Below are 27914 nucleotides of genomic sequence, written 5' to 3' on the forward strand. Positions count from 1 at the left end.
GTTCCCTTCCCCTCTTTTCATCTCCTAGTAAAGACACTCTTCAAGCACCAGATTGGAAAGCCTTCCCAAGACCCCAGTAGCATAAACCCCTCCCTTCTACGGTGTGATCCTGGAAGCACAGGATACATACCCTCTGTTCATGGTAATTTCCCTCTAGACTAGTTGAGATCTCTTTCCTCCACTTGACTGTGGGCTCCTTGAGGGCAGGGATCACCTGTGTCAGTGTCCCCGGGGCTTGGCAAACAAGGGGTACAATATATTTGGCTGAATTAAGTAATTAATATCCCCCATAAATGTTTCCATGAGTATAACTGTAATAATGCTCATAATAGCTCAGGCATATTGAGCACCTTCCTATACTACGTGCCTGGTCCCATTCGAAGCACTTTCCACCCACACAATAAATCTGTGAAATGAACAGTATTGTTATCCCCATTTCATAAGTGAAAGTACCAAGACCAAGAGAGAGAGGTTAAGTAACTGGCCTAAAGTCACACAGTAAAGGGGATGCCAGCTACCGTCTGCTGGAGGAACACATCCCACCAGGTGTAGCCTCACTGCCTGGTACACAGTAGGCACTCAGGAAAACACTGACCATTGTGCTCACCACTGCCACTCTCAATGTGCATCCCAGGTGGGGTGGGGACTGGATGTCTACATTTTGTAAGAACCCAGCCCACTGTAAGAAGCCAATTGGGTAGCCTAATGAGCGTGTCAAGTCATACAGACAGCCTGAAGTAGAAGCCCTTGACAGTTCAGCCACCCAGCCACCTAATCAAGGACATGGGGTTTGGGACTGGGTCACACCTGCCTGGTGAAGACTGGTAATTACAGGAGGGTTACCATGTGAACAAGGGGTCTGGAAAGTAACTTGTTAATACTATCAACAGCTATCACTTTGTGCCAGGCATTATACCAAGCACTATGCCTGCTTTATTGTATGGAAACCTGACCATAATCCTATCATTATTCCCATTTTACAGATGAGAAAAATCAAGGCATCAGAAGCCTAGCTACCTGCCCAAGATCACACCACTAGTGATGGACAGAGTCCAGACTTGAATCCGGACCCATCAACTGCGAAGCCCATGCTCCTTTGCCCACCACAGCCTCTTGGCTGCCTCAGAGCCCCTCCATCAGGCTGCAGCAAGGATGCTGCACCACCAGGACCCAGGGTGGTGGGGCCCCAGCAGGAAAGGCAGAACCTGTCACGTCAGAGTCTCCAAGCACACGGAGATGCACCTGGTTGGCAGCGGTGCGCCAGTTGCCCCAACAGGCCTGGCTGGCCCTGGGCACGGGCTTGAAGCCAGAGCCTGCTGGCCCTGGGCCAGCCTCTTGGGGCCGAGGTAATGTGGGGCCCAGAGCTGGGGTAGAGGGCTGAAAGCTCTCTCCCCAGCTCATTAGCAAACATCTGGGCTCAGGAAAATGACCGACCTGGAATGTGACTGGGCTACGGGGAGCTGCTCCCTCCCCGAGTCCTGGGAATGTGAGCTCCCTCCCGCAGGGCAGGGGCTTGGGCCAGCTGTTTCCTCTAATCCCGTCAGCCTGGCCTCAACAGGGGTCCAAACCTCTGCACTCTCCCGGAGAAAGAGGGAAAACAAAAAAAGGCCTTCTCTCCCAGTCCGGCCCACTGACTCAGAAGGTTGGTATTGGGGCCTGGGACAACCACAGTCCCTCCCTCTTCTGCAAGATAAAGACCAAGAGAGTCCACATGTCCAAATGTGTAGGTGGAAGGGGCCGTGAGGACTCATCACGGAAGGTTCTGGAGTCTTCCTTCTTGGGTTTGACTCCTTGCTCCATCACCCACTGACTCTGTGCCAGTTGCTTCCTGTCTGGGCCTCGGTTTCCTTCTTTGTAAAGTGCAGCTGGTAACGGCATATACTCTCTAGAGTCGTTGCCGGGGCTCTCATTTATTTATTTAATTTATTTATTTATTAACATAAACTTATTTATTTTTGGCTGTGTTCCGTCTTCATTACTGCACATGGGCTTCTCATTGCAGTGGCTTCTCTTATTGCGGAGCACGGGCTCTACGTGCACAGGCTTCAGTAGTTGTGGCACGCGGGCTCAGTAGTTGTGGCGCACGGTCTTAGTTGCTCCATGGCATGTGGGATCTTCCCAGACCAGGGAGTGAATCTGTGTCCCCTGCATTGGCAGGCGGATTCTTAACCACTGCGCCACCAGGGAGGTCCCTCTCATTTATTTAACAAATACTTTTGTGCGGACTGTGTGCCAGGCACAGAGGTGTCAGGGACACAATGGGCTGGACCAACAAGGTCCCAGCCCTCAGGAAGCTTCAGTTCTGCAACAGGGAGGTGGAGCGTGTACGGGTAAAGCAGAATGGGTTTCTCATCATCTAAGTGTCACAGAGGAGCTAAGCAAGCCAGAGTGAGTGATGGGATGGGAAACCCTCAGAAGACATCTCAAGGAGGCGACGTTTACGGTAAGATTATGATGAGGAGGAGGCAGGATTCAAGGAGATAAATGGAAGCAAAGTGCTCGGCACAGTTCCTGGAAAATAGCACGTGCTCCAGAAAATGAAAGCTATTTTAGGGAGGTGTATAGCAGAGAGAAGGCAGGGAGTCAGAGTCCCTGGATCAAACCCAGGCTTTAGCACAAAGCTTTCTCTCACCTCACTCAAGTAATGCACGTCCTGAGCCTCAGTTTCCTCATCTGTGAAATAGGAATTTTAATAGTGCCCAAGCGCACGCTTACTGGGAGAATTCACTGAGGGACGTGTGCATGAAGCACAGAGCCTGGCACCAGCTCGGCCCTTAGGAAGTGAAAGCTACTAGTGTCATCTTTTCCTTTCCCATGGAGGAAAAGGATTTGCCTAGGTTCACTCAGCGAGTCAGTAGCAGATCCAGGAGCAGAATCAGATCTTCTAACTCTAAGCCCACCCCCCGGGCTGGCTCTTGCCTTCTCCTGTCCCTGGGGGCTCAGAAAGCCTCTGGGCCCCATCTTGGGCTCAGAGAAAGCAGGAGGAGGTGACAGTGCACTATAGGGTCTGCCCCTGAAGGCTACTGAGGGTGTGGGAGGTATGGCGTTGGCCGACTGGAGAGCAGAAATGAGGCCCCAAGGGGAACTTGTCCCCTGGAAAAATGTCAAATGCTCTTTGTAGGTAGGATGGGAGACCAAAAATCAAGAGGGATCAATTGCTAAGAAGGGGGAGATGAGAAGAGAGGAAGGTCAGAGATGAGATCTAAATTCGGGGAATTTCAGAGTGGAAATTTAAACTCAAGTCGGTCTGGCTCCAAGGAATGTCCTTTCTCCACTCCAGAGAGGCAGTGGTGGTTATGGCTGTTTCCTCACCTGTAAGAATGAACATACCAACGTCACCAAGAATGTGACCTAAATGCCAGGGACAGGGTGCCAGGGGCTACCCGCAACCCCTCACTTTGCTCCTTGTTTGTTTGCTTCCTCCCGCCATCACTCTCCCTGTTTCTTCAGCTGGGGCTGCCTGACCCCACGGTAACAACCCACCCACCTCCAAGTGACAGCACCAGAGCTGGGCTCTCAGGGAAGGCCCTTGTGCCTGGAATTCCTCCACCCTGTGGCTGTGGTAAACACGGTGAACAGGGCTGCCAGGGTGGTGGGCAGCGTTAGGCAAGTCAATTCTTTTACAACCCTTCTCCGTTGTTTCTTCCATTCCTCAGCTCCCAGCAGCCCATGTATATCCACAGAGAGTAGGAGAATTTTTCTCTCTACTGAAGAGTTGGTCCTTCTGTATTTAATATCCCACAGAACAGCTTTTTTTCCTTAAGGTTTTTGTGCACCAGATAAAGTCTTTGAAAAATCTTCCTGTTAGGAACATGGGTATTGGAGAACTGGAAGGCACAAAAGAACATCACCTGGGTGTCTGTGCAGCCCCTCTACCAGGGAACCGGCTTCCAACTACACCCACCAGTCAACACAAGGTACCTCAGCAGCCAAGTTTGTTCTCCATGAACCTGTCCTCCTGTGGCCCAGAGTGACACCTGACCCAGGCTGGGCCAATCAAGTCCTCTCTCTGAGGAATCCAAACAGAGAGGCATGGGGACTGTGCCAGGGAGCTGGATCGCATTAGGGGCAGAATTCTAGAGAACTCTGGCTGCTGAAGGAGCTGATGAGGGGCTTGGTTCTCGCCCCTCTGCCCTTGATGTTCATCTTTCCCTGGACTCTCTGAACTTCTCCAGTATCTTACAATTTTAAGCTGATTGGAAGGAGTTTGTTGCCTACCTCCCCAAAAGTCTTGATTCAAACAACCTATCTTTTTGACCACTTACTAAGTGTCCAGCGCAGCATCAGGAACCGGAAACAGAATAAGGCATAAGGCCTGCCGGGGAAGGGAAAAGGGCAGACACACTGACAATGGGAAGTAGAGGAGCAAAGGAAAAGCTCATTGGCAGGGAAGCTGCCCAGGCATGAGGCCAAGGGGTTCAGAGAAGGCAGCAGTCCCAAGGAGCTGGCATGCCTAGGAAAGGCTTGCTGGAAGAAGGAGGATTTAAACAAGGGCTCTGAGGTATGAGCAAGACTTCGACAAGTCGAGAAAGCAGTCCACGCTAAGAAAGAAAGGGCCTGGAAAAAGAGTTTTGCACTGGACAAAGATGTGGCCCTCAGACCTTCAGAGCACCACAGAAGAGACCATTAACACACACCTTCTGGATTGGCCCAGATGTAGCCTCTGAATCCTTCTTAACACAGCTCCTCTAGGCAGTCACCAAAATGGATACATTTGGCTTGTGAAATAAACGTATTTGTTTGAATGAATTTGTCACTCCTAGGAAAACGTGTTTCAGGAATAGATAACTAGTTTGATTGAAATAGAGGTAACAGACTAACATGCAGTTTCTCAGTGAATATTTATCGAGTGCCTACTATGTGCCAGGCTGTATTCAGGTACTAAGGATATGGCAGTAAAGAAGAAAACTCCAAAATAATAAAAATATCTACCCTCAGGGAGCTTACATTTTAGTGAGAGGAGACAGACAACCAACAAAATATGCAGGTAAAGATACAAACTGTGAGATCATGATAAAGGCCAAAGAGAGAAAGCAGAGAAGTGTGTGGGGGGGGGGGGGGGGGGGGTGAGGATTACAAAAACCAGAGCAGTCTGGGAGGGTCTCCCTGACACACACTGAGTAAAGACTTGAAAGAGACGAGAGAGCGAGTTGTGTGGACACCCGGGAGAAGAGAGAGAACATCCAACGTGTTCAGACACAGCAGGGACAGAAGGACTGGAGCAGAGGAACAGGGAGCGGTGGTAGAAGTCAAGGTCAGACTGGCACCAGATCACGTAGGGTCTCAGTGTCCACTCTACTGACTTCAGCTTTTTTGCCAAATGAGACGAAGGCTTTGAGCAGAGGACTGACATAATCCAGTTTATGTTTTAACACTGGCTGCCGTGTGGAGAATAGCTTTAAAGGGGGCAATAGCAATAATATAGTCTAACATTACTATATACCAAGCACTGTCCAAAAGGCTTTTCATATGTTCTCATAATAACATTTTGAGGTGCGTATTAGCATCATTGCTCCCATTTACAGATGAGGAGACTGAGGCATGGACAGAGCAAATAACTTCCAAGGCCCCATAGCATCGAGTAAGTGTCAGAATTGGATTCAAACCCCAAAAGTGTGGCTCCAGAGCCCCTGCTCTTGGCCTCTATCTTACTCCATGGATGGGGTAGGGGGCATACAGTAGGTGGTAGAGATAGGGGCTACATGGTAGAGGACCTTCAATGCTAGGCTAAGAAATGTTGACCGATATTTTGTGCATTATCGGGGAACCATCGAAATTGTCTGAACAGAAAACAACACGCATTAAACCGAGTTAAAACTGGTAGGGGGAGAGGCTGAAGGCTGGGAGGCCCCTGGAAGATCTGCAGAGATTCTGGCAAAGTGAGAGCAAGCCCCAAGGGTCCCCTTCCTCAACTAAACTGAGGCTTTACAGATCACATGTCCAGGCCAAAAAGAAGTATTATGGCTGCTTTCTGGGGCCAAGGGAGAGGTGTCACTAGATGTGGCCACTAATTGACATGTTCTATGCCTCACCTTCTGTGGCTCTATCTCCCGGTCTTCAAGAAGGGTATCTACATAGATTAAGGAAAGGTCTAAAATCACCTTGATATTCCTTGACAAGAGGACTTTTCCTGGTAAAAAAAAAAAAAAAGCAGAACTTGGGTTTTATCCATGAAGTCCACTATAGAGAAAAGAGGAAGTAAAGTGGTGGGCCTTCTCTTTGTTTCTGGGGTGTGAAAGAGTCTGTCATGGGATATCACAATTGATAAGCCTCCAGCTTAAAGGGCGATGACTCTTTTGACAATAACTTGTTACATAACTGATTATAAGAGAATCTGATTTAGCTGGCTATTTCACTTTTCTCCTCAAGAACACAATGCCTGACCTCACATTTGTACTGTGTGACAGGAAGGGATCACTACAACTGTCTTCCAATGAGGCCCAGAGAGATCAAGTGACTTGCTCATGATTACATAGTGACCTAGGGAAGCAGCTCAGATGAGAACAGAGGATGCTCTATGGTAAGAATTTTGGGAAGCCTTTCTTCCAATTGAAAGTCACTGACCCATAGAAATGACCAGTCAGGGCCACCCACTTAAAAAGTAACTTAATTTAGGGGTTTTAAAAATACAGGAAACATTAGGACTTCCCTGGTGGCGCAGTGGTTAAGAATCCACCTGCCAAAGCAGGGGACACGGGTTTGAGCCCTGGTCCGGGAAGATCCCACATGCCGCAGAGCAACTAAGCCCGTGCGCCACAACTACTAAGCCTGCGCTCTACAGCCCGCGAGTCACAACTACTGAGCCCGCATGCCACAACTACTGAAGCCCGCGAACCTAGAGCCCGTGCTCCACAATGAGAAGCCCGCGCACCGCAACGAAGAGTAGCCCCCACTCACCTCAACTAGAGAAAGCCCGCGCACAGGAATGAAGACCCAACACAGCCAAAAATAAAAACAAATTAATTAATTTTTTAAAAAATCAGTACAAACTTGAGGACACACACACACACCCCTATTCCCTAGCTCCATCTGCTGAGAGGCCTAGAAGCAATGACACACTAATAGCAATGAGCACACTTACTGATCTTGGTTTCTAACTACCATTCTCCACTAAAAGGAATTAGGGCTCCTTGGGGAAATGGCTGACTCCAAGGGTGGGGCAAAGCAAATACAAGAAGAGTCTGGAATATCTCGTGCTTAAAGAATGGACTAGATATGCCAAAGGATACAGGCAACAGCTTGAAAGAGCTCCTATTAGACAAATCTGAACAATTTGAGGAATAAATATTGACAGTAATGGATTATAAACAATTTAATAAAACAAGAATCCACAAGTCCACACTGACATAAATTAATGATCAAATAAATGGGGGGAAAGGGAAAGTTCTTCCTCATAGCATGTCAAATAATAAGGAATAATGAATTTAGAAAATTATCAATGGATGCTAAAACTATGATAGTTTGATAAGGAACAGAAATATTTACAGCCTCAAAATTATCTCACCACAACTTATTTAAAAATTACAAAGAGAAAAATAATAAATTTACAGGGGAGAAACCAGGCAAACACCACTTTAAGTGACCAGAGTTCACATCACTAATGTTGAGACAAATGCACGTCATGTGCCTCCTGATATGATGTGCTGAAAAGGACACAACATCACCTGAGCCAAAACCGCAAAAGCTGAATCTAATCACGAGGAAACATCAGACAAACCCAAATTGAGAAACATTCTGCAAAATAACTGGCTTGCACTCTTCAAAAATGTCAAGATCAAGAAAAAAAGCTGATGAAGTGTTCTGGATTAAAGAAAGAGACTCGACAACTAAATACAATGCATGACCCTGGATTGGATCCTAGACTGGGGGAAATCGATAAGACAATATATTGTTTTGACAATTTACAAAATTTGAACATGTACTGTGGATTAGATACTATTTTTATCAACGTTAATCGCCAGATTTTGGGACTTCCCTGGTGGCACTGTGGTTGAGAGTCCACCTGCCAGTGCAGGGGACACAGGTTCGATCCCTGGTCTGGGAAGATCCCACATGCCACAGAGCAACTAAGCCTGTGAGCCAAAACTACTGAGCCCACGTGCCGCAACTACTGAAGCCTGCGTGCCTAGAGCCTGTGCTCTGCAACAAGAGAAGCCACCGCAATGAGAAGCCCGCGCACCACAACGAAGACCCAACGCAGCCAAAAATAAATAAATAAAATTTTAAAACACTGCCTGATTTTGATAACTGCACTGTGGTTATATAAGAGGATATCCTTATTCTTAGAAAATATACATTGAAGTTAGGGGTAAATGGGCGTATCTCCAACTTCTCTCAAATGGCTCAAAAATACTATACATACACCAAGAATGATAAATGAGAAAAAATGTGAACAATTGGTAAACATGGGTAAAGGGTACAAAGGAATTCCTTGTATTATTTTCACAACTTTTCTGTATCAAAATCAAAAGTTATCAAAAAATTTAACCCCTTAAAAGTAAAACATAAAGGTAGTGAATATTACCAGTATACATTATAAAAAGTGTTTCCATTTTCTACCTGGTGATAGGGGTGCATTTTACTGTCTATAAATTATGTCTTTAAAAAAAAAAAACTAGGGCTTCCCTGGTGGTGCAGTGGTTGAGAGTCCGCCTGCCGATGCAACGGACTCGGGTTCGTGCCCGGTCCGGGAAGATCCCACATGCCGCAGAGCGGCTGGGCCCGTGAGCCGTGGCCGCTGAGCCTGAGTGTCCGGAGCCTGTGCTCCGCAACGGGAGAGGCCACAACAGTGAGAGGCCCGCATACCGCAAAAAAAAAAAAAAAAAAAAAAAAAAAAATCTGTTTCCTCATCTATAAAATGAAGATAATAGTACTTCTCTCACAGAATTGTTGTAAAAATTAAGTATCATGATATACATAAAGGCTTAGAATAGTAACTAGCACACAGTGGGTGCCCAATAAATACAAACTATTATTAAGTATTCATTTGAAGTGATCAAATTAAGTTCTGCCAGGCTCAATCTGGCTAGACCAGGAATAAAGATGAGTGACAGCTGATAATGAGCTCCTTTTTCTAGTCCCAGTTTCTTCCCTATTAAAGGCTCATCTTCTGCCCACTCCTGAACTCCTCCAGAATTCTTTTTTTTTCTGTACGCGGGCCTCTCACTGTTGCGGCCTCTCCCGTTGCGGAGCACAGGCTCCGGACGCGCAGGCTCAGCGGCCATGGCTCACGGGCCCAGCCGCTCCGCAGTATGTGGGATCTTCCCAGACCAGGGCATGAACCCATGTCCCCTGCATCGGCAGGCGGACTCGCAACCACTGCGCCACCAGGGAAGCCCCCTCCAGAATTCTTGACATCATCTTCCCCTACTTACATCTTCTGGCTCTGAACTCAAGTGATAATCACACTATTGAAGCCAATTATCCTGAATGCAAATGCTCCGGCCTTGTCCTGTTTCCTACCACGCCAGAAGCCCCTGGAGCTCTCGGGTTCCCGTTCTGTTTCTTCAGTGTCCTTTTCCCTCCTTCCCCTCTTGGCACAGCACTGAGGCCGTGTGCTCAGTAAGTAACTCTGGTCTTTGAAACGCTCAGGTGGAGTTTCAGGAGGCTTTACTCGTGCATGTCTCAATGGGGTAGGGTGAAAACAAATGACACTGATGCTTATTCATGAAGATGCACAGTATAGTGTTTTCCAACAATTTTTAGGCTTTTAATCACCAGGAACTCATTTGAGACACCCATTCTCTCCCGCAGATCTTGCTAACTTAGACTCAAAGAGCCAACTCCTTGAACCCAAGGATTATGCCCTCTTCCTGTTCTAGAACAGTCCCCTGACTACCTACCATTAACACCATGTGCTCTATTCTGATTCAAATAGCAGCACCTGCTTTTTAAATACTTGTGTTAGCATATATATTTGACCCACAATGTCTGTAAGGTAGAAATCATCCTTTCCTCTCTTTACAGATAAGGAAACTGAAGTTTGAAGAGACTAAGCAACTCCCACCGTCACATGGCAAGTTAAGTGGTGGAGGAGGGACTCGGACCCAGGTCGTCCAGCTGGGAACCCTAAGCTCTTCCCGTGGAGGCCCTGCCCCTCCCTTGTTCCCTGCTCCCTGTCCGTGCCCTCCCTTCGAGGTACTTTACTGCTGGAGCAGTCACCTTGACTCTCACCCATGTTCCACACAAGACTGCTCAGCAAACACGGGAACGTCTGCCCTGCTCCCGCCAGGTCTGTTTACCCCAGCATCATACTTTAGTGTCCGAGGGGAAGTGGTGCTTGCAGCACACTTAGAGAAAAGAGTGGTGATAACTTCCAGATGAGCTTGTGATTCCAAATTTAACATTCCTTTCGGTACTGAGAATTTCCACTTTCCCCCTTCCACCCCTTGGCATTTATGTAATTATAAAGCATGCCACAGGAGATCGTTTGTCTCAGCACCACTCGGGATGAAGGTTGTTCCAGCCCCATCAAGTACATCCTTGTGGAAAGACTTCGCAGAATTTATTTGGACAGGTTCAGAAATAGTCCTTCAACAATACAATCAGATTGAACCATGACAAGTAAAATATAATTATGGCTTGGTTACATTAAAAAAAAAAAAGTAAACAGTGAGGTTTGGGAAAACTAAAAGCAAAAGTACATAGATATTTCCTTCATTCCCAATTTCTGCATCTCCTGCAAGCAGGATTTCAAGACTGCATCCGTGGATCTTTTGAAATGGGTGAGAGAGGATGACAATCAAGGAGACAGCTCAACAGAGTGTGTTCTGAGGCCATTTCTCAGAACAAAGGCATACTTCTGCACAAGGCAAATGCAGCCTGATAAAGGCTCCCCCAGTGGGTTCTCAGAATGCCAAAGTCATTCACCTAAATGAGTTCAAAATACATATTGTTCTGGGCCAAATTATACAGTGTCAAGTTCAGACTGTATGGATTTATATATGTTGGCAGGGCAGGCCACTTTTGGGGCGCCACAGCTTTATCCCAGTATCCTGTGCCCAGTTGGGTTCCCATCACTCTCTCCCCAAACCCATGAATTTCCTTGTATTTGGCTCCAGAAGTGCAGACAAAAAGCAAAGTTTCACAGGCCCACAAGGGAACAGGGCCCCAGAGGACTTGAATTTCTGATGAAACTTAAAGTAGAACAGAATGTGTGCCTTTGCCAACAAGCTGGGACTTTCTGAAAGGTGATTTGAGACGGGAGCAGGGAGAGGGGACAAGATCGAGCATTGTGCTTTGGGCCAGTCTCTGCTAAGAGCTACAAGGCGGGAATACAAAGTACTCTGGAGTTAAAGCAAACAGCCAATGCTTCCCTTGGCTGGCCTTTGCCCAGAACTATTCCCTCACAGAGCTCAGTTTCTCAAAACACACAAGTGGTGTTTCAAAGATGCCGGGCAAAGGGGTCCATCCGAATAAATGCCTAAAACCTAATAACGAATGACATAGAGAAGTCTGATTCCAGTGTCCATTTCCACTCCATATTCTACTGACACATCTAGAGAATTAGTGGGCATGCTGTGTTTTCTGTTTTTGTCTTTTTTGGGAGGGGACCTGTTATTCTCCTCTCTGCCTGAATAAAGATGGAAGAATTGGGAGGAAACAGTAACTTTTAAAGCGAATATGGAGAAAAGTGTAAGAGATGAAACGGGTTGTAAGGTTATTTTTCTTTTAATTACATGAGTGTCTTGATCATGGAATGAAGAGGGCAGAGTGAAAAGCAGCGGAATGGCTATGGCAGGCCAGGGCCATGACTTCCAGTCCTGGGCTCAGGCCCATCTTTGGGCTTCAACTGATCCAAAGAAATGAAAAAGCCCAGAGAGCAGAGGAGCCTGGACAGTTTGTAGGGCCGAGAGCCACTGCTGCCTGTTTTGGTCCAGAGTTTAGCACACCTTTCTGGGAAGGGGGCTGGGGTGAAGGATGAGGAAGGAAAAGGGGAGAAGGTATACCTACACTTGCAAGAACTGTCTAATCACTGTTCCCGAATTGGGGTCAGACACCAGCTCCACCCTGATGCCCACCCCATCCCTCCACACCTCTCCTGCCCCTGCACACTCGGGCTATACTGACCTACTTGTGGCTCCCCAACAATAAAACGCACTGCCATGATTCTGAGCCTTTGCAAAAGCTACCTTCCCTCTCTTCCTGTCTGTCTGGAAGGTCCAATGAACTTCAAGCTTCAGCCCGCATTCTCCCCTCCTCTGCCAGGCCGTCCTAAGGAGACTTAGCTGCTCCTTCTCCTTTGCTCTCACTGCACTTTGTCTACACTCCTCCTCGTCCAGTGTCAGAAAGGGTTTGAGTGTCTGTCTTTGCTTCAGACTCTAAGCTCCTTAAAGGGGCCTGTGTCTTGTCTCTCATCCATTTATCTCTGCTGCCTGTAACAGTGCTCGGCTCACGGCAGATGCTCAATCAACATTTAAAGGGACAAGTGGGATCAAGTTCCACCCATCTTAATTTTATTATAAAGAGAGAGAAATAAGATCTGAAAGACTGAGCTCTGAGATTCTGCACATTTTTAGAAGAAATTGCTACAATACTACTTTTGTGTCTAGCCTCCCTGGTTCAGGTGAAACCAAAGGTATAAATTCACAGAGGGGCATGAGTAGTGGCCCTTTTGTCCTCAGACTTCAGCTGCTATGTGAAGATGAAATCAACCCCAAACATGGCCTTCCGGCCAGCTGTGTGAGCCACGAGCTCTCCCCAGCCCCCAGGACAAAGCCCCCAGTGCTGAGGCCCGGACGGTGTCGAGCTCCTTGAAGCTGTGGGGAATCATGACATCAGTGGAGTGAGCCACTGACAGACACAGCGAGGTTCCGTACCTGCCAAGACAGCCCACTACCCGACCTCAGCGCGGCAGACACAGCCGAGACGTGCCAGCCAGGTCCGATGATGACAACACGGGGGTTCAAAGAACGGCCAGAGCAAGCGAGGATCCTCAAGGCATTTGTCATCTTCTCCGGACAACGCAGCAGCACTCTCCAAGCTCCGATTTATGAGGTGGAAGCAGCTCTGAAACTACACGTTAAGGGGCGAGTGGGGAGGAATGCACAACGGCTGTGGTTCCAGTAAGGCTCTAAAGAGAGGCTGGGACCAGGCGGTTACAGCTGCTGGCAGTCCAAATATACTTTTCCTCCTGCTCAGAGACCCTTTAAAGGCAAAGAAACGCAGGCAATGCACTGGGCTGCCTATTTTTGTTTCATTTATTTCTTTTAAGACCACCTCCTTGCAATTTCCAGAGAGAAAATACAAAACAAGAAACAGACTTGGTTTCAAATACATAAACAGTGTGCTGGAGTTTAAAGCATTACTGATAACATTGTTACAGAAGAGTGTCAGCTTACTCCAGGGCACTTCAGTATTCCTGAGGAATAAACGTGATTTCTCTTTCCCTCCCACCGGGATGTTCTCAGACGTGAGTCACTGCTCCTGCTCCTGTAAGGAAGGACACTCAGGTTAGAGCTGTGCACACAGCGTTCCGACAACCCTCTCTAACTTGCTGCTGCAGGTCAGACCCAGAGGACCAATGGGCCCCAAGCCTTACCACTCTGTTTGCTTTAAATCTGTCTCACAAGAGGACTGTATCCTTCCAGCCCAGGTTCTTCAGAGTGGCTCCTCAATCTTTGAGGGGGGAAAATAGAAAAGGAACGCAACAGGGCTGAACAGTCTGTACCTGGATAACTATATTCCTAAAACCCATCAAAGGGACGGATCCCAGGTGAGTGGAAAGAGCATGGCTCTGGAATCAAATGGCCTACTAATGACAGGAACTTCGGCAAGTTTCTTAAACCTCAGTGAAATTCGGCCTTCTCATCTGCTGAATGAGGGTAGTAAAACCTCTCTCACAAATCTAATGGGAGAGAGGTCTAGAGAAAGAATGTAAAGATGGAGCGCCTAGGATGGTCCACAGGTCATAGCAGGCACTCAGCAAGCAATTACCATGATATGACTACACTGAAAAAGCCCCAAGTTGGGATTTTGTTCCTCTTTTCAGAGAATGGAGGATGACGACATCAAGGCACAGACTCCAGTTCAGATAAAGTTACAAAAGGCCATTTTGGAGCCGTACGCACAAGGCTGTAAATACTGTAACAATATTTTCCACAGTAACTCTCAGCCATTAAATACATCCACATATAACCACCCCTGAGCCATTTATCCATGACAACTCAGTTTGGAACAATGAAAACATTTCAAACAATTAAAAGACCTGAAGCTCCTCTCCCTGTTCCTTTATGTTCTCCTTTAACTTCAGCCGTGGTGCCAAGAGAGCGAGGCGCCAGGGAGCAGTGGAAAGCGCCTGTCGTCAGCGCTGACGGCCCGCAGCTGCGCCTCTGCTCACTTGCGCTGTCCCTCTGATCAGCTCACCCTGGCTCTGGCGCGGGGACGGGACATGACTACAGAGGGCCTGCGAGACGCCTGCCCGGCTTCCCCACTGGCCGGCTCCCCTGCTCCCAGTGCCCTCCCCAGGTCCGCACCGGCTGTTCAGTAGGCAGCTGACCGTCTGAGCACGTTCTCAGATACAGGCTACCGAGCTGTGGTGGCATACTGTCATTTAAGATTCGGCCACCCTTGTGGCTACAGCTTTTGACCAGAACTGGGACACTCATTTGTACCTCCTTTTCTGCCCTACTTGTTATTATGGTGGAACAATGAACGAGTCAGTCACCCTTTCTTAGTTGGCCTCAATTATAATAACCAACATTTCTATTTATATACATATATAGCACCTCATAGCTTAAAAACATTTTCACATTTAACCCTCACGACAACCCTGTAGGCAGAAATTACTACCCTCATTTTACAGACAGAAAACAATCTCAGAAGTGAAAAACTCAAGAGCACATAGAAAGCAAGTGATGGACCAGGACTCACATCTGGGTGTCCTGGCTTCTGTGCTTTCCACTGGCCCCCTGCTGCTGCCCAGATCACAGTGATTCTAGCTCAAGGGTAACCAAGAAAGTAGATGATTCTACACATCCAGAGAATGTGAAGCTCTTCATGAAGCTTGTGTTGCTATAAAGGTTATGCCTTAATAAGCCTGAGGCCATTAGCACATCTAATAAGACATACAATTTATTTCACTCATTCATTTTACATTTATTTGAGCACCTACTTTGTTCCAGGCCCTGGGGATACAAAAATAAATACCACCTCTGTCCAAAGGGCTGCTACACACAAAAACCTTAGGAACCGTGCTACCTCCTTCCTCTTGAGGCATGTGTTACACTTTTTCATCCTGTCTGCATCATTAAAAACCCATCTGTAGAAAAGGACTTCGGCAGAATCATGTGGGACTCACAGTCAAGAACCTGCGCTCTTCAGTAGAAAGCAGAATAATGGCTGAGTTCAAAGTCTTTAGGTTTAGCTTGAACGTGTGTGAGATGTTTACAGGGCACTCTGAGATCTCGAACAAAAGTGCTACCTACAGGTATCAGATATTTAATTTAAGGATAAATGCTGAGGCAGACTCCTGAGCACTTAGGATCTCGGTGGTGCCACAGTGACATGACAGTGTATTTATCAATTATACGCACTCTAAAGAATTCTACGGGGACTCAGGAGAAAGAAAGAGAAATATCAATTCTGTACATACTTTGACATATTTTCCATGTAGAAGATATGGAGCCTGGAAATCATGCTGACAGTTGGAGTAGGCCATTCCCAAGCCCATTCCAGAACCAAAGGCTAATGGCCACATTCTTCCTGGTGAGCAGAAAAGGAAAATCCCAATAGGGAACCATTAAGAGAAAATAAAGCTTTTCTCCAGCTTAAATACATTTGCTTAGGGTTCAATAAATACTCCACATGCATCATACTGTTGACTATAATATGCCATACACTTCTGTCAACGTTTAATCACCAGCCAAAAAATGGGAAAGGGGGCTCTATTAAGTACCCGTGCTGCTAGATTTGAGGTATTAATAAGCGGTACAATATGAAAACAGTAGACACAGTTGAACCTCTTAACTTTTCTATGTCAGTTCTAACCATTTGCTCATTTTAACTAACTCTTAAACTTAGAAATAAAACCACCTTTCGGTAAGGTCTTTGAATTTTTTAAATATGTAAGAATTTCTGGAACTTCCCTGGTGGCGCAGTGGTTAAGAATCTGCCTGCCAATGCAGGGGACATGGGTTCGCTCCCTGGTCCGGGAAGATCCCACGTGCCTCGGAGCAACTAAGCCCGTGCGCCACAACTACTGAGCCCACGTGCTGCAACTAATGAAGCCCGCACGCCTAGAGCCCGTGCTCTGCAACAAGAGAAGCCACCACAATGAGAAGCCCGCGCACTGCAATGAAGAGCAGACCGCTGCCTCCGCTGCAACTAGAGAAAGCCCACACACGGCAACGAAGACCCAACGCAGCCAAAATTAAATATAAATAAATTTATTTTTAAAAAAATAGAATTTCACCAATATCTACATATTTTGATTCCAGTAAGTCATGAGGTTTTCTTAAGCCAATGCCATGATTATTTCACATCAGCACTATGTGTGAATTATGATTCTCTAGTTGTGTATTCCCCACCAGTTCTTCATGGAAAGAGGTCAAAGTGACCCCTTTGGCTTCTATTCAATATCCAAACTGCAGAAGTTCTTCCACAAAATGAAAGGGACATTTCCTGCCCTTTGCTTAGGAGAATTTTTGGCCAAAAAGCATGGGTATTTCTGGTCTACTTTTTTACTACCAGCAGGACTCTCGTTTTCAAGTTCCTTTAGAAAAAATTATAATTAATTAGAATTATCTGAGAGTGTAGATTTGGCCAAATGACTCACTGGCATAAAGTACAGGCTTTTTTTAATGAAGATATCAGGCACCCTGACTCAATGCTCAGGGGGAATTCTGGAGATGCCCAGCCCATTTTGACCTCTTTTGAGTCCACGGTCTTTGTCTAGCTCATTTTACAGAGGCCTACCTAAACCCATAAAAGGATGGACTGGCAGCCATGTAGCCATGCCTTCCAGAAGTGTCCCTGCCATGTGCACCTATACACCAGGACATTATGTTGTAAAAGTAGGAAGAGTCACACTTACTTTTAAAGAAGGTAAGTGAGAAAACAAGTCCTAATCCAAAACCAGTACCTACAAAGAGGGAGGAAAAACATGTTAAATATCTTAATAGTAATGACAAAAACAAAACGAACATTTCATAAATGTGAACACCTATAAAACAGATTTTTTAATTTGGTAGAGAGATGATTTTCTCATTTCTAACCTTCCTTCTTGTTGTCAGAGGCTTTATCTATGCCTTTGGTCCCTTTGCCCCAATAGGGGATAAGAACTTTCTTCACCATTCTGTCTAAACGAGTCTTAGGGGTGGGGGAACAAACCAGGAGGCAGTTCCCGAGTAGAGGCTCTCTGCACTGCTTGCGAACAGCGTCCAGCACCTTGGGCTCTCCCACCCACCTTCCGCAGCGGTGCCACAGCCAGCACATCAGGGAAACAATGTCAGCAAGAAGCTCCCCTTGTCGTTTCAGCACTTTGAGTGATGGCTACTTTTTGAGGAAGATGCAAAGGAGTGATCCAGAACAGTTGCCAAAGGTTGTTACAAGTCAGAGTGTCCAGAAAGAGGGAAAGCACCTCCTCAAATGTGAAGATTAATCCCCTCTCCTCATTTTACTCATAGGGCATTTTTAACCACTATCTTTCAAAATAAAAGAACAAATGCAAGCCTCTTTTAATGATCTGGTAGAAAAAAAAAATTTTTAATACCTCATTTTAAATCAAACTTCATATGAACGTACGCTTGGGGTTAAAAAAAGAAAACAAAAAAGGTTAAATTCTCATTTTGACCAATATTTCTCAAACCTTGGTCACTGCTACAGTCATAATTTTTACTAATGCGTACTTCATCTGCACACTTATTTTCTTTGAAAAAACCATCAATGTATGTATTTAATTATATAAATTCAACCTCAACTTAAATAATATTGGTATAATCATAGATTTGAGTGCTAGCTATATTTTTTTCATAAGGTGTGTTAAAATGAATGTAGAACCATTAAAATGAAAACATTTACCTGTGGTACTACTTTAGGGGAAAAAATCATCTCACATACTGTAGAGATACATGTCCCAAACTTGGAGATAAACTTATTTTTCCATTATCAAAAAAGTAAGTTATACATGCCAAGGAAGACAGCTAAGATCTGATTTTTTTTTTCCCCAGACTTGACAGATTAATTGTTTTCAGACTCTTCAGAGTATTCTGACGCTCTTTACTAAGTGTCTGCTCCATGGTCCAACAGAGACCCTGACCAACCTCTTTACAATTAAGCACCACATAAAAGTCCCAATTCTCACTTGCCTTAACGGTTTTCAAATATGTGCTGTTGAAATTCCAAGAGCTTCTTTCCTGTCTAACCATGAATTTAGGCTACTGCAGTGTGAACAGTCAAAGTACTCCTCAGTCAGCAAACCTGACCTTTCTGCTCCAAACACAGAGAACTTCGTCTTGAGCAAACAAGCTAATCCACACCTTTTTTGCTTCACCTATGCAACAATCCAGCTGATGCTGGCCTGAAGAAAGCGTTTATGCTATTATCCAGAATGATTTCTGATAATTTTCTCTTACCGTCTATAGGTGGCCATGATGTGTGTTTCCTTCCTATGACTATATCCTATACAAATATGAATTTTAATTAAAAATCATTACTTTGTACTGTCCAATAGACTCTGCATTAGGTACTGGTGCCCAACTTTAAAATGCAACATTTGAAGATCACTCATGTCATCCCAATTTCTATGTAATTTAATATAATGATGGAAAACTCGTCAGTTTACAGACCACTATAGTTAACCTATTCAAGGCTGTTATAAAGAGAAGGAAAAGGAACAAACATCAGTATTTCCCATGAGTACCCAACATTCCCTCCCTACTCTACCAAAAAAAAAAAAAAAATTATCTTTTCAACCAAACACCACCCTGATATGGTATTACCCCCCCAGTTTCCAGATGCAGAAAATAACTTGCTCAAGGACATGCTCAGTTACTGGAAGAGCAATGAACTGGGCCCAAGTCTGTCAGACTCCAAAGCCACTATACCCACTATGTCCTGACACTGGATTCCCCTACAACTTAAACCCCTAAACAATCACTGCCTCCAAGGGAAATTGGAGTGTCAAGATTTCTACTGCCAATGAAGTAGGATACAGCCAAAAACCAAATTGCGCTTCCTATGCAACAGCCCAGAACGCTAGGCAACCAGGATAGTGACAAGTCTGCGCAAGGCCAGATGGGCTTGTTCCGATTCATTCCCAGACTAATCCTACAGCACATGTCACAGACACAAGTCTACCTGGTAGGTGTGATTCAAGAACTTCAGAGAAATGGCAACTATCACGATCGATATAGTCCTCAGCAAGAATCTGCTGTTGCTTGGTTTATAAAATGGCACAGGATTCAATTTCAAAGCAACTTGCCTCACCCCCTTGCAGCTGGAAGATGAGTAAGACAGTAAATTGGTACTAGAAAATGAGGTAAAGAATTTGGACTGGCCTACAGATTTCAAACCAGGCAATGGGATGGGGAGTTAGGCCAGTAAAAACATAATGGCTGACAATCTGAGCTTTTGGTCTTCTCCATCTGGAAGGCAATTTTTTGGCAAACAAATCAAAAGCCCAAAAGGAAAATATTTCAGCATTTTTCTTGTCCCTCTGATTCCATGCCTGTCTCTCCTATTTTCCCCCAAGGAAAGAAAGCTCTCTGATGCTCAACTTTTCCTAACAGTAGACCAAGAACGATGCTAAACCCACTGCTACCAGTATCACTCAACCACAAGAGGAGAAATGCTTCAACATCAACCAGTACAGAGCAGAAAATCTTCCCTCTCTAGACTTCATTTAAGTTCAGGTATATGCCTGACCATCCAGTTTTGCTCCGATTAAAGGCATTTACCTGCAAGTATAAATATGAGATCAAGATTACAGTTCAGACTAGCCCAAAGGCGGACAGTCTTAGTTAAACTGGGCCGCTACACCTTCAATTCCTATGGGACTTTTCTTCTCCACTTCTATATTTTTAAGACACAAAATATCAAGTCTGTTCTCTTCAGAAAAAATAATATGGAAAATGATGTTTAAATGCCAACGTGTTACTTTAAGTTAGCTACCTCGGTTATTTAAGAGATAAACAGTGGTGGAACTGCTGATGGGTTTTACAGGTTCAAGTTCTCACATGCTCAATTTTCCTTTAAAAGGCAACATGTTGCTTCAAAGAAAGTCCCACCTGATTAGGGGACACCAACTCTGCAGCTGTTTCCACTAAAGATTGGCACCTCTAGGCCAGGTTTAAACTTCATAACAATAAAACATGAAAGGTTTGTCTTACAATGAAAACAAACCAACATGGAAAAGAGAAGAGTTTTCTCTGCCTTTGGCCACTTTTTTTTGTTGTTGCATGACAAGTTCTCTTAGAAGAAAAAGCCAAAGGAAAAAGTACAAAGCATTTTTCACCTTCCCTGGAAGCAAATATTTAACTATGAATAAAATTTATATAACTCTGCCTCCCCTTTTAAGCCTGTTCTTTTGGCCCATGATGTCTGGAATGACAAATAACCCTAAAGTAAAGAAATGCCTGATTGTAGGTACACATCTTCCTAATGGCAAAGTCCACCAAGGGGGTTGGGGAGCAAGGCAAAGAAGCCAAAAAAACAACAAAAAAAAACCCCACCCCATAACAGAGAAGCCTTATGGAATTGACATTAGGCAGGAAGCCCGTGCTCTGAAACCATTTCTTCTGGAAAGGAAAAAGAATTGGCACAAATTCTTTCAAAAAGAAATTACTCTGAATCAATCTAACCCTGCACTAAAGTGCTTAGGGCATGCTTAGTGCCCAAAAGGACATCATAAAACCAGCTAGTAGATAAACACACATTTTTAGAAAGAAGCAATTCCTTAACAATTCATCTGATACTATTTTAGTAACAAAACAACAGAGAACTTGCTCCACTAACTACATAAAAAATACTGCCTCATCACATCCCCAAGTGGAGTTTATAACAAATTTAAAAGAATAACAACCAACAGCAGGATACCAGTGTATACCCTAAGCCACACTTTGTGTGGGGGTGGGCGGAACTATGCTGATGGCCCTCACTGTGACATACGGACCATTTCTAGTTAATCAATGCAACTTTTAGGAAAGTCTTTGCTCTTACCATGCCATATATCATAAAGCTTGACTTCACTGAAATTACTGAGAAAGCAAACATAATCTGCAAGAATTAAGAAGCAGGCTACATAATCTGACTGCAGTCCTGGGGCAGAAACGTACTTTGAATTTTTGGGGGGGCCGCACCGGACGGCATGCAGGATCTTAGTTCCCCGACCGGGGATCAAACCCGGGCCCCCTGCAGTGGAAGCGCGGAGGCTTAACCACTGGATTGCCAGCCAAGTCCCAGAAGTGTACTTTGGATATCAGTCCCTGAGCAGAACAAGTTGGAGCAATAAAGGTTCCTGTGGAATCAACTTTGTAGAAGTTGCAATTGCCAATGGACTTTCAACTGAGGAAGAATAACTCAGTGTTGGGAGAGGCATAAAAACATCCTTAGAAAGTCACTTAGAAAACAATTCTATGAAAGACTGATCACAGGGGAAAGAAGACCATAGACCCACTTTTATTTATCAATAATTGATTATATAATTAAGATCTCACTCCAGCTTATGGCTAACATTTTAAACAAAGCTCCTAAATTCGTAAGTCTAATGTGTAGTTATCAATGCTAAATTTTCATCTGCATCTAAAAGTTAAACTTGCAAAGCAACTCCATTTTAAGTTTATAATATAACAAGATGTATGAGCAAAACCTTAACTACCACATTCAACTGGCAGCTAATGAAGATGAGAAACTACAGGAACTACAAGCAAGGTTTCAAGGTCCTAGGAGCCATGGGCCAAACAACTTTATTCTTAAATGTCTGAAAGAAAAGATACAGCTTCCAAAAAATGAGAGATTTACTCTCCCACTGAGTGGGATGGCAAGAGCACTGATGCTGTCACGAGACAGGCCCAGTTCAGACCGCTGGGCCATCCTCACCAGCCAGCTCTCTGACCTTAGGGTCAGGGCTTTAACCTCGCCCGCCCTCAACGTGCTCATCTGTAGAGTGAAAACCATCTCCTAGGGTTGCTGTATTAGGAAAAGGTAAAGGTATCTGCAGTGTCTGACACAGACTTCAATAAAAAGTAGTAAGTTCCGCTACCTTTCTAAAAAAACTCAAAAGATCTCAAAACTGTAAGGTAATAGTTAAATCCTCTACTAAAACACAACTCCCTGGCTTGTGGAGGATCACACTGTGGGTGAACCACAGCTGAAAATCAGAATTTATTTTTCCCACTCTTTGCATAGTTGACTTTATTTCATAGGCATTAGCAACTGTTTATAGAAATACATCAGGTTTTGCTACATGTTTTTTAAAATATAGGGGATTCCTTCAGACTCACTGCTGAACTAGAACATTTTGCTTTAAGATATAATAAAGATTTCCCTAGAGCTGTCTTGTGTTTAATAAAACTATATTTATGCTTTGAACATGGATTAATACGAAACTGGCCTATTTAGAATGGGTGTGCTTTCCTGTTCAATCATGTTTCTATCAACACCATTACAATCATCAAATGCATTTGTTGTGACAGACAAACAAGAACGTGCTTTTATAGAAAAGTACCCTTGGGACTGAGTTTGGTGAGAATTACATTTCCAAGAAACATTCCTGATTTACGAAAGATGCTCAGGGCCCAATTTATGAGGGGGAAAAAATAATTTTAAGTCAACTCCAAACTGTGTTACTTAATCCTTTGAGGCAAAGACAGATTGTCCCAGGTGTCCATGTGTAAATGCCAAGTCATGTGAATTAACCAAGAAAGTGTGCCAGACCAAAGGCCCAGAGATGGGAAATGTGGTCTGTGTTAATCAGCTTCTCACAAGTCAACACTGCTGCAGGGAGTGTAGGAAATAGACTAAGAAGGTGGCTATTTTACAAGACCTTAATCTTCCTGTTGCCTGTCGGACTAGACAGAGGCTGAAACATCTGTAGGAATTTCTAGGGTGGACATCAAATACCAGGATTCTGATCAGAACAAGTAAAGCAGTCAGCAGAAAGCAGTAAAGATAGGCAAGGTAAATGTGGAAGTCATTACTCGTGTGCTCTGCTTGAAGAAAAGCCAAACTCACAAAAAGGGTCCTTTTAAATGAGTGCATATAGCACATAATCTAGCTTTCAGAATTCTGACAGTCGTACAACTTTCCAAGAATGAAAAAAAGAAACATGGCTGCACACATGTTACTAAAATATAGTTAGTTAATTCACATGTGGGCATAGTATGTAGGAAAATGTGAAGACGCTCTGAAGATTAATTATTAGAGGGACATGGAAAATGAAGAATTATTAAGTTTCAATAAACACAATAAAAGATGCCATGTGTTACATTTATGGGGGGAGGGCGACTTGGAGGTACTAACACTTACAGAGTGGCAGGCACTGTACTACCGTTTCTGTATATTATTTCATTTGATCTACAGAGCCAGCTATGAGGTGTACTATGATCTTGTCTTACAGAAGAGGAAACAATGTAAAGGGGTTAAGTGACTTACCCAAGTACACACAACTAAAAAGGGGAATTCAAACCCAAGCTGTCTGACTCCAAAATCATGGCTCTTCCCTATCTGCAGAGGTAAACCTCAGGGAGAGGTCAGGAGAGCAGCAGGGAGACCACTCTATTGTTACATGACACCAAGTGTTTTTCTGGATTTTCTGGACTGTAGTGCTCTGCATGGGTAATTTATGACTATGTGACTCTTCAATCCCTCAAGAAAACAACAGAAACCACAGATGTTTGACTTATCAAGAGTGATAACAAAACCCTGAAATGACTTAGAATCAATGAGAAACAGTCAACAAGTCAAGCTGGGATGTACTTCCCTCTGTGCACTGGCTGGAGATAAAATGAATTCAAACTGTTCAAAAGGGACAGTTGAACAGTATTCAACTGGTATTTTCCAGCAAGTGCCTTCCCTCTCAATACCTCCAGCCCCTCCTCATCAATATCAGTAACTGGATTCTCATCTTTGTGAAAGTAAATATAAGAATCAGGGGGCTCCCCTGGTGGCGCAGTGGTTGAGAGTCCGCCTGCCGATGCAGGAGACACGGGTTCGTGCCCCGTTCCGGGAGGATCCCACATGCCACGGAACGGCTGGGCGCGTGAGCCATGGCCGCTAAGCCTGCGCGTCCGGAGCCTGTGCTCCGCAACGGGAGAGGCCACAACAGTGAGAGGCCCGCGTGCCGCAAAAAAAAGAATCAGGGATTCATTATACCCTATGTATACATCATTATAGCTATTACGTTGTTGCCTATTCCTGATTCAAATGAAAAACCAATGGAGAAACAAGAACCAATGGTTTCTTTTCCTTATACATTTACTTGATCTATATTTATTAGCATTTATTAAGTAGAAGGCACTGGGGATAAATTTCTTTCCTCTTGGAGCACATCACTAGAGTATGTAGTGCTTATTCTTCAAAAAGTGGGAAATGTTACCCAGTGGTTACACGTCAGTTTTAGGGTTATGTGGACTTGGGGGTAACATAGGTTAAACATGATTGAGAATACTGATTAGGTATGTGGTATGTCTCAGTCCCTGGACAAATAATATACCTTCTCTAGGCGTCAGTTTCTTCGTATAGAAAAACAGGAATACTAATACTGCCTGTCCCTGACTGGGGAATAGCAAGGATGAAACAATATAAAATGTGTAAAAAGCTTGGAAAAACAGTGCATTGCACATAGTAATTGTAATTGCCTTCTTTTGCCACAAAAAGCATTTCAAGAACAAATATTTACTGAGCACTGAAGGGCAAGACTACTGGGTTCAACAAGGGTCAGAAATAAATAAGACAGTCTCTTCCCTGGGGAGCTTGGGATCAAGAAGGAATAACAAGTCAGGTATCCAGAAAACTGAACAAAAGCAGATCCTTGGTGCCGGAAGAGGGACAGTGTTCTGCTGGTCGACAGGAAGGTGGGAACACATTTAGCAGAGTTTTTGTTTTTTTTTTAATCTTCAAGAAAGAAGTGGCATTTGAGTTGTCTTAAATGGTAGACTTTTAACAGCCAGAGTTGGGGAGGGGGGTGGCGCACCCCACCCAGCGGCCGCAGAGAAGCAGGGCTTGTGCAGGGAAATGGGAGTGGGGGCAGTCTAGGCGTGTCTCTGAGAGCAGGAGACAAGGCTAGAAAGGGACGGGGGCCTCTGAAGGCACCAGAAGCTGGACCAAGCAGTCTGCACAGCACTTAATTCAGGAGGCAGGGGCTTCCCTGAAGAGTTTTCAGAAAGGCATAACATGACTGAAGCTGTGCTTCAGGAAGATTCAGCTGACTAAGGTGTGCAGGATTACTTGGAAAAGAAGAGACATTTTGCTGGCAGAATTTACAGGACTTAAGAACTGATTAAGTGTGTGTATGTGTGTCTGGGGTTTTGGGGGGAGGGGGGGTGCAGTGGGGAAGAAAATGCTGAGAACTTCTGCCTGGATAATTATAAAAACATTGGTGATGGGGCTTCCCTGGTGGCACAGTGGTTAAGAATCCGCCTCCCAATGGAGGGGACACAGGTTCGAGTCCTGGTCCAGGAAGACCCCAATGCCGCAGAGCAACTAAGCCCATGCACAACAACTACTGAGCCTGTGCTCTAGAGCCTGTGAGCCACAACTACTGAACCCACGCACCCAGAGCCCGTGCTCCGCAACAAGAGAGGCCACTGCAATGAGAAGCCTGCGCACCACGACGAAGAGTAGCTCCCGCTTGCCGCAACTAGAGAAAGCCCACACACAGCAACAAAGACCCAACACAGCCATAAATAAATAAATAAATAAATAAATAATAAACATTGGTGCTATTTAAAAGTCATCAAATAACCTTTTAATACCAAATTCCCTTAACAAATCTAAAATATAATTTGATTTATAAAAATGCAACATCTACAATGTTTTCATGAACACCAAATAACATCACATAAAGTGAAGAGCATTTGCTAAGCACTAATGCTTCAGGATTAAATTACCTCATTACATCTTCACAATAAACTTCTCTTATTAGCCCCATTTTATAGACCAAGAAACTGAGACACAGAAAGGTTAAGTAACTTGCCTCAGGTCACATGTCTGGGATTTGAACCCAGGCAGTCTGACTCCAGAGGCCTCGTCTTTGGTCACCATGTTAACCCTGCCACCGGTGTGGCCTCCTCACAGATATACAGTTATTAATCAATCTGACTTACCAAAGGAAACTAGATACCTTCCAAAATTCATCCTAGCCAACACTATGTGTGGGCATTTCCTTCATTACACAAACTGAGCACCCACTGTGTGCCAAGCACTATAATAGGCCCCAGGAAATAAGGTTCTGCTCTCAGTAAGTTCATTATTTAGTGTTAGAGCCTACTGATAATTAGAAACTCGAAGTACAAGGAACAATGACAGAAACAGGATGTGCTAGACGCACTGAGAAGGGCACGCAAACCATCCTGGAGGGTTAGAGAAGGGGGAAGGAGAGAAGGGGAGGAGAGAAACGCACTACGAGGAGCTCCCGGTCACTAAATTACCGTGTGCAGTGGGAAATAAAGCCAGACAGTCTCCTATGGCAAACTAGGGATCTTGGCCTCTATTACAAGCAGTAGGGAAGCAGTGGCAGAAATTAAGCAGGGAAACAACATATCAGATGTGTACTTTACAACAGCCCACTCACAGCAATAAGGACAGATTTGAAGAAGGCTCCATCCAAGATGGAGACACCAGTTAGGAGAAAGCCATTGCAGGGGGCCGGGTGGGAGCTAGGTCCACACTTCTGATTCTCCCTTCTCTGCTATCTGACTGAAAAATGTGACCCTACATACTTTGATCTGTCCTCAACACCACACTCCCCCCACCCCCTGCCTTTGTGTACTCCATGCCTAGCAGAAATGCGAGACGGTACTAAAGGTAAGCAGGACAGGTTAAAGCACAACTCTGACCAGGGATTAGGAATTTCTGAGGAGTGGGAGTGACCACACTTTATGATGATTCTTAAATAAGGGATGCTTAGGTAAAGATATAGTCATGGAGAGATGCAGAGATGGAAAAGGGGGTCAAATATTTTTAAAATATACCAATGGTTTTGCAATTAAGGTAGTGTTGGTGCAAATGGTGACTATCCCAGACCAGCATTCACAAAAGTGTGGGAATGGCTGGTCTGAATTTCGGGGACCTCTGTGAGCAAGCAACTTTTTCTTTGCTGTTCAAATCTGGCTCTCAGGCTTCCCTGGTGGCGCCGTGGTTAAAAGTCCGCCTGCCAATGGAGGGGACATGGGTTCAAGCCCTGATCCGGGAAGATCCCACACGCCGCAAAACAACTAAGCCTGTGCGCCACAACTACTGAGCCTGCGCTCTAGAGCCCGTGCGCTACAACTAATGAGCCTGCGAGCCACAACTACTGAAGCCCACACACCAGGAGTCTGTGCTCTGCAACCAGAGAAGCTACCGCAATGAGAAGCCCACGCACTGCAACCAAGAGTAGCCCCCGCTCGCCGCAACTAGAGAAAGCCCGCACGCAGCAACGAAGACCCAGCACAGCCAAAGTTAAATAAAATAAATAAAATTTTTAAATTAATTAATTTAATTTAAATGTCTTCTTAAAAATCTAGCTCTCATAAGGTGCCCAAGACTATGAGGTTTAGGAAACAGCACCCAGCTGACTTTCTATTACAGTAGTATTCTACAGTCATTCTTTCTTTTTCTGTTTTTTAAAATGTATTTATTTATTTATTTATTTATGGCTGCATTGGGTCTTCATTGCTGTGCGCGGGCTTTCTCTAGTTGCAGCGAGCGGGGGCTACTCTTCGTTGCAGTGAGCAGGCTTCTCATTGCGGTGGCTTCTCTTGTTGTGGAGCACAGGC

General features: G+C 44.8%; 1 protein-coding gene across 2 annotated transcripts in view; it reads right to left on the minus strand.

Annotated features, from left to right (window-relative positions):
• Window positions 1–13176: 13176 nt before the first annotated feature.
• Window positions 13177–27914, minus strand: part of MICOS10 (mitochondrial contact site and cristae organizing system subunit 10) — a 35489-nt gene continuing 20751 nt past the window's right edge. The window contains exons 2-4 of one of the 2 annotated variants that reach the window (XM_029228816.1): window positions 17033–17080; window positions 15593–15702; window positions 13177–13431 (exon numbers count right to left, since the gene is read on the minus strand). In XM_029228816.1, coding sequence (XP_029084649.1) covers window positions 13417–13431; window positions 15593–15702; window positions 17033–17080 — 173 coding nt within the window. In that variant the 3' untranslated portion in view covers window positions 13177–13416. The other variant, XM_029228815.1, reaches the window with a different exon arrangement.

This window comes from Monodon monoceros, unplaced genomic scaffold (genome assembly GCF_005190385.1).
Source record: "Monodon monoceros isolate NGI ecotype Baffin Bay Population unplaced genomic scaffold, NGI_Narwhal_1 Super_Scaffold_18, whole genome shotgun sequence".
NCBI lineage: Eukaryota > Metazoa > Chordata > Mammalia > Artiodactyla > Monodontidae > Monodon > Monodon monoceros.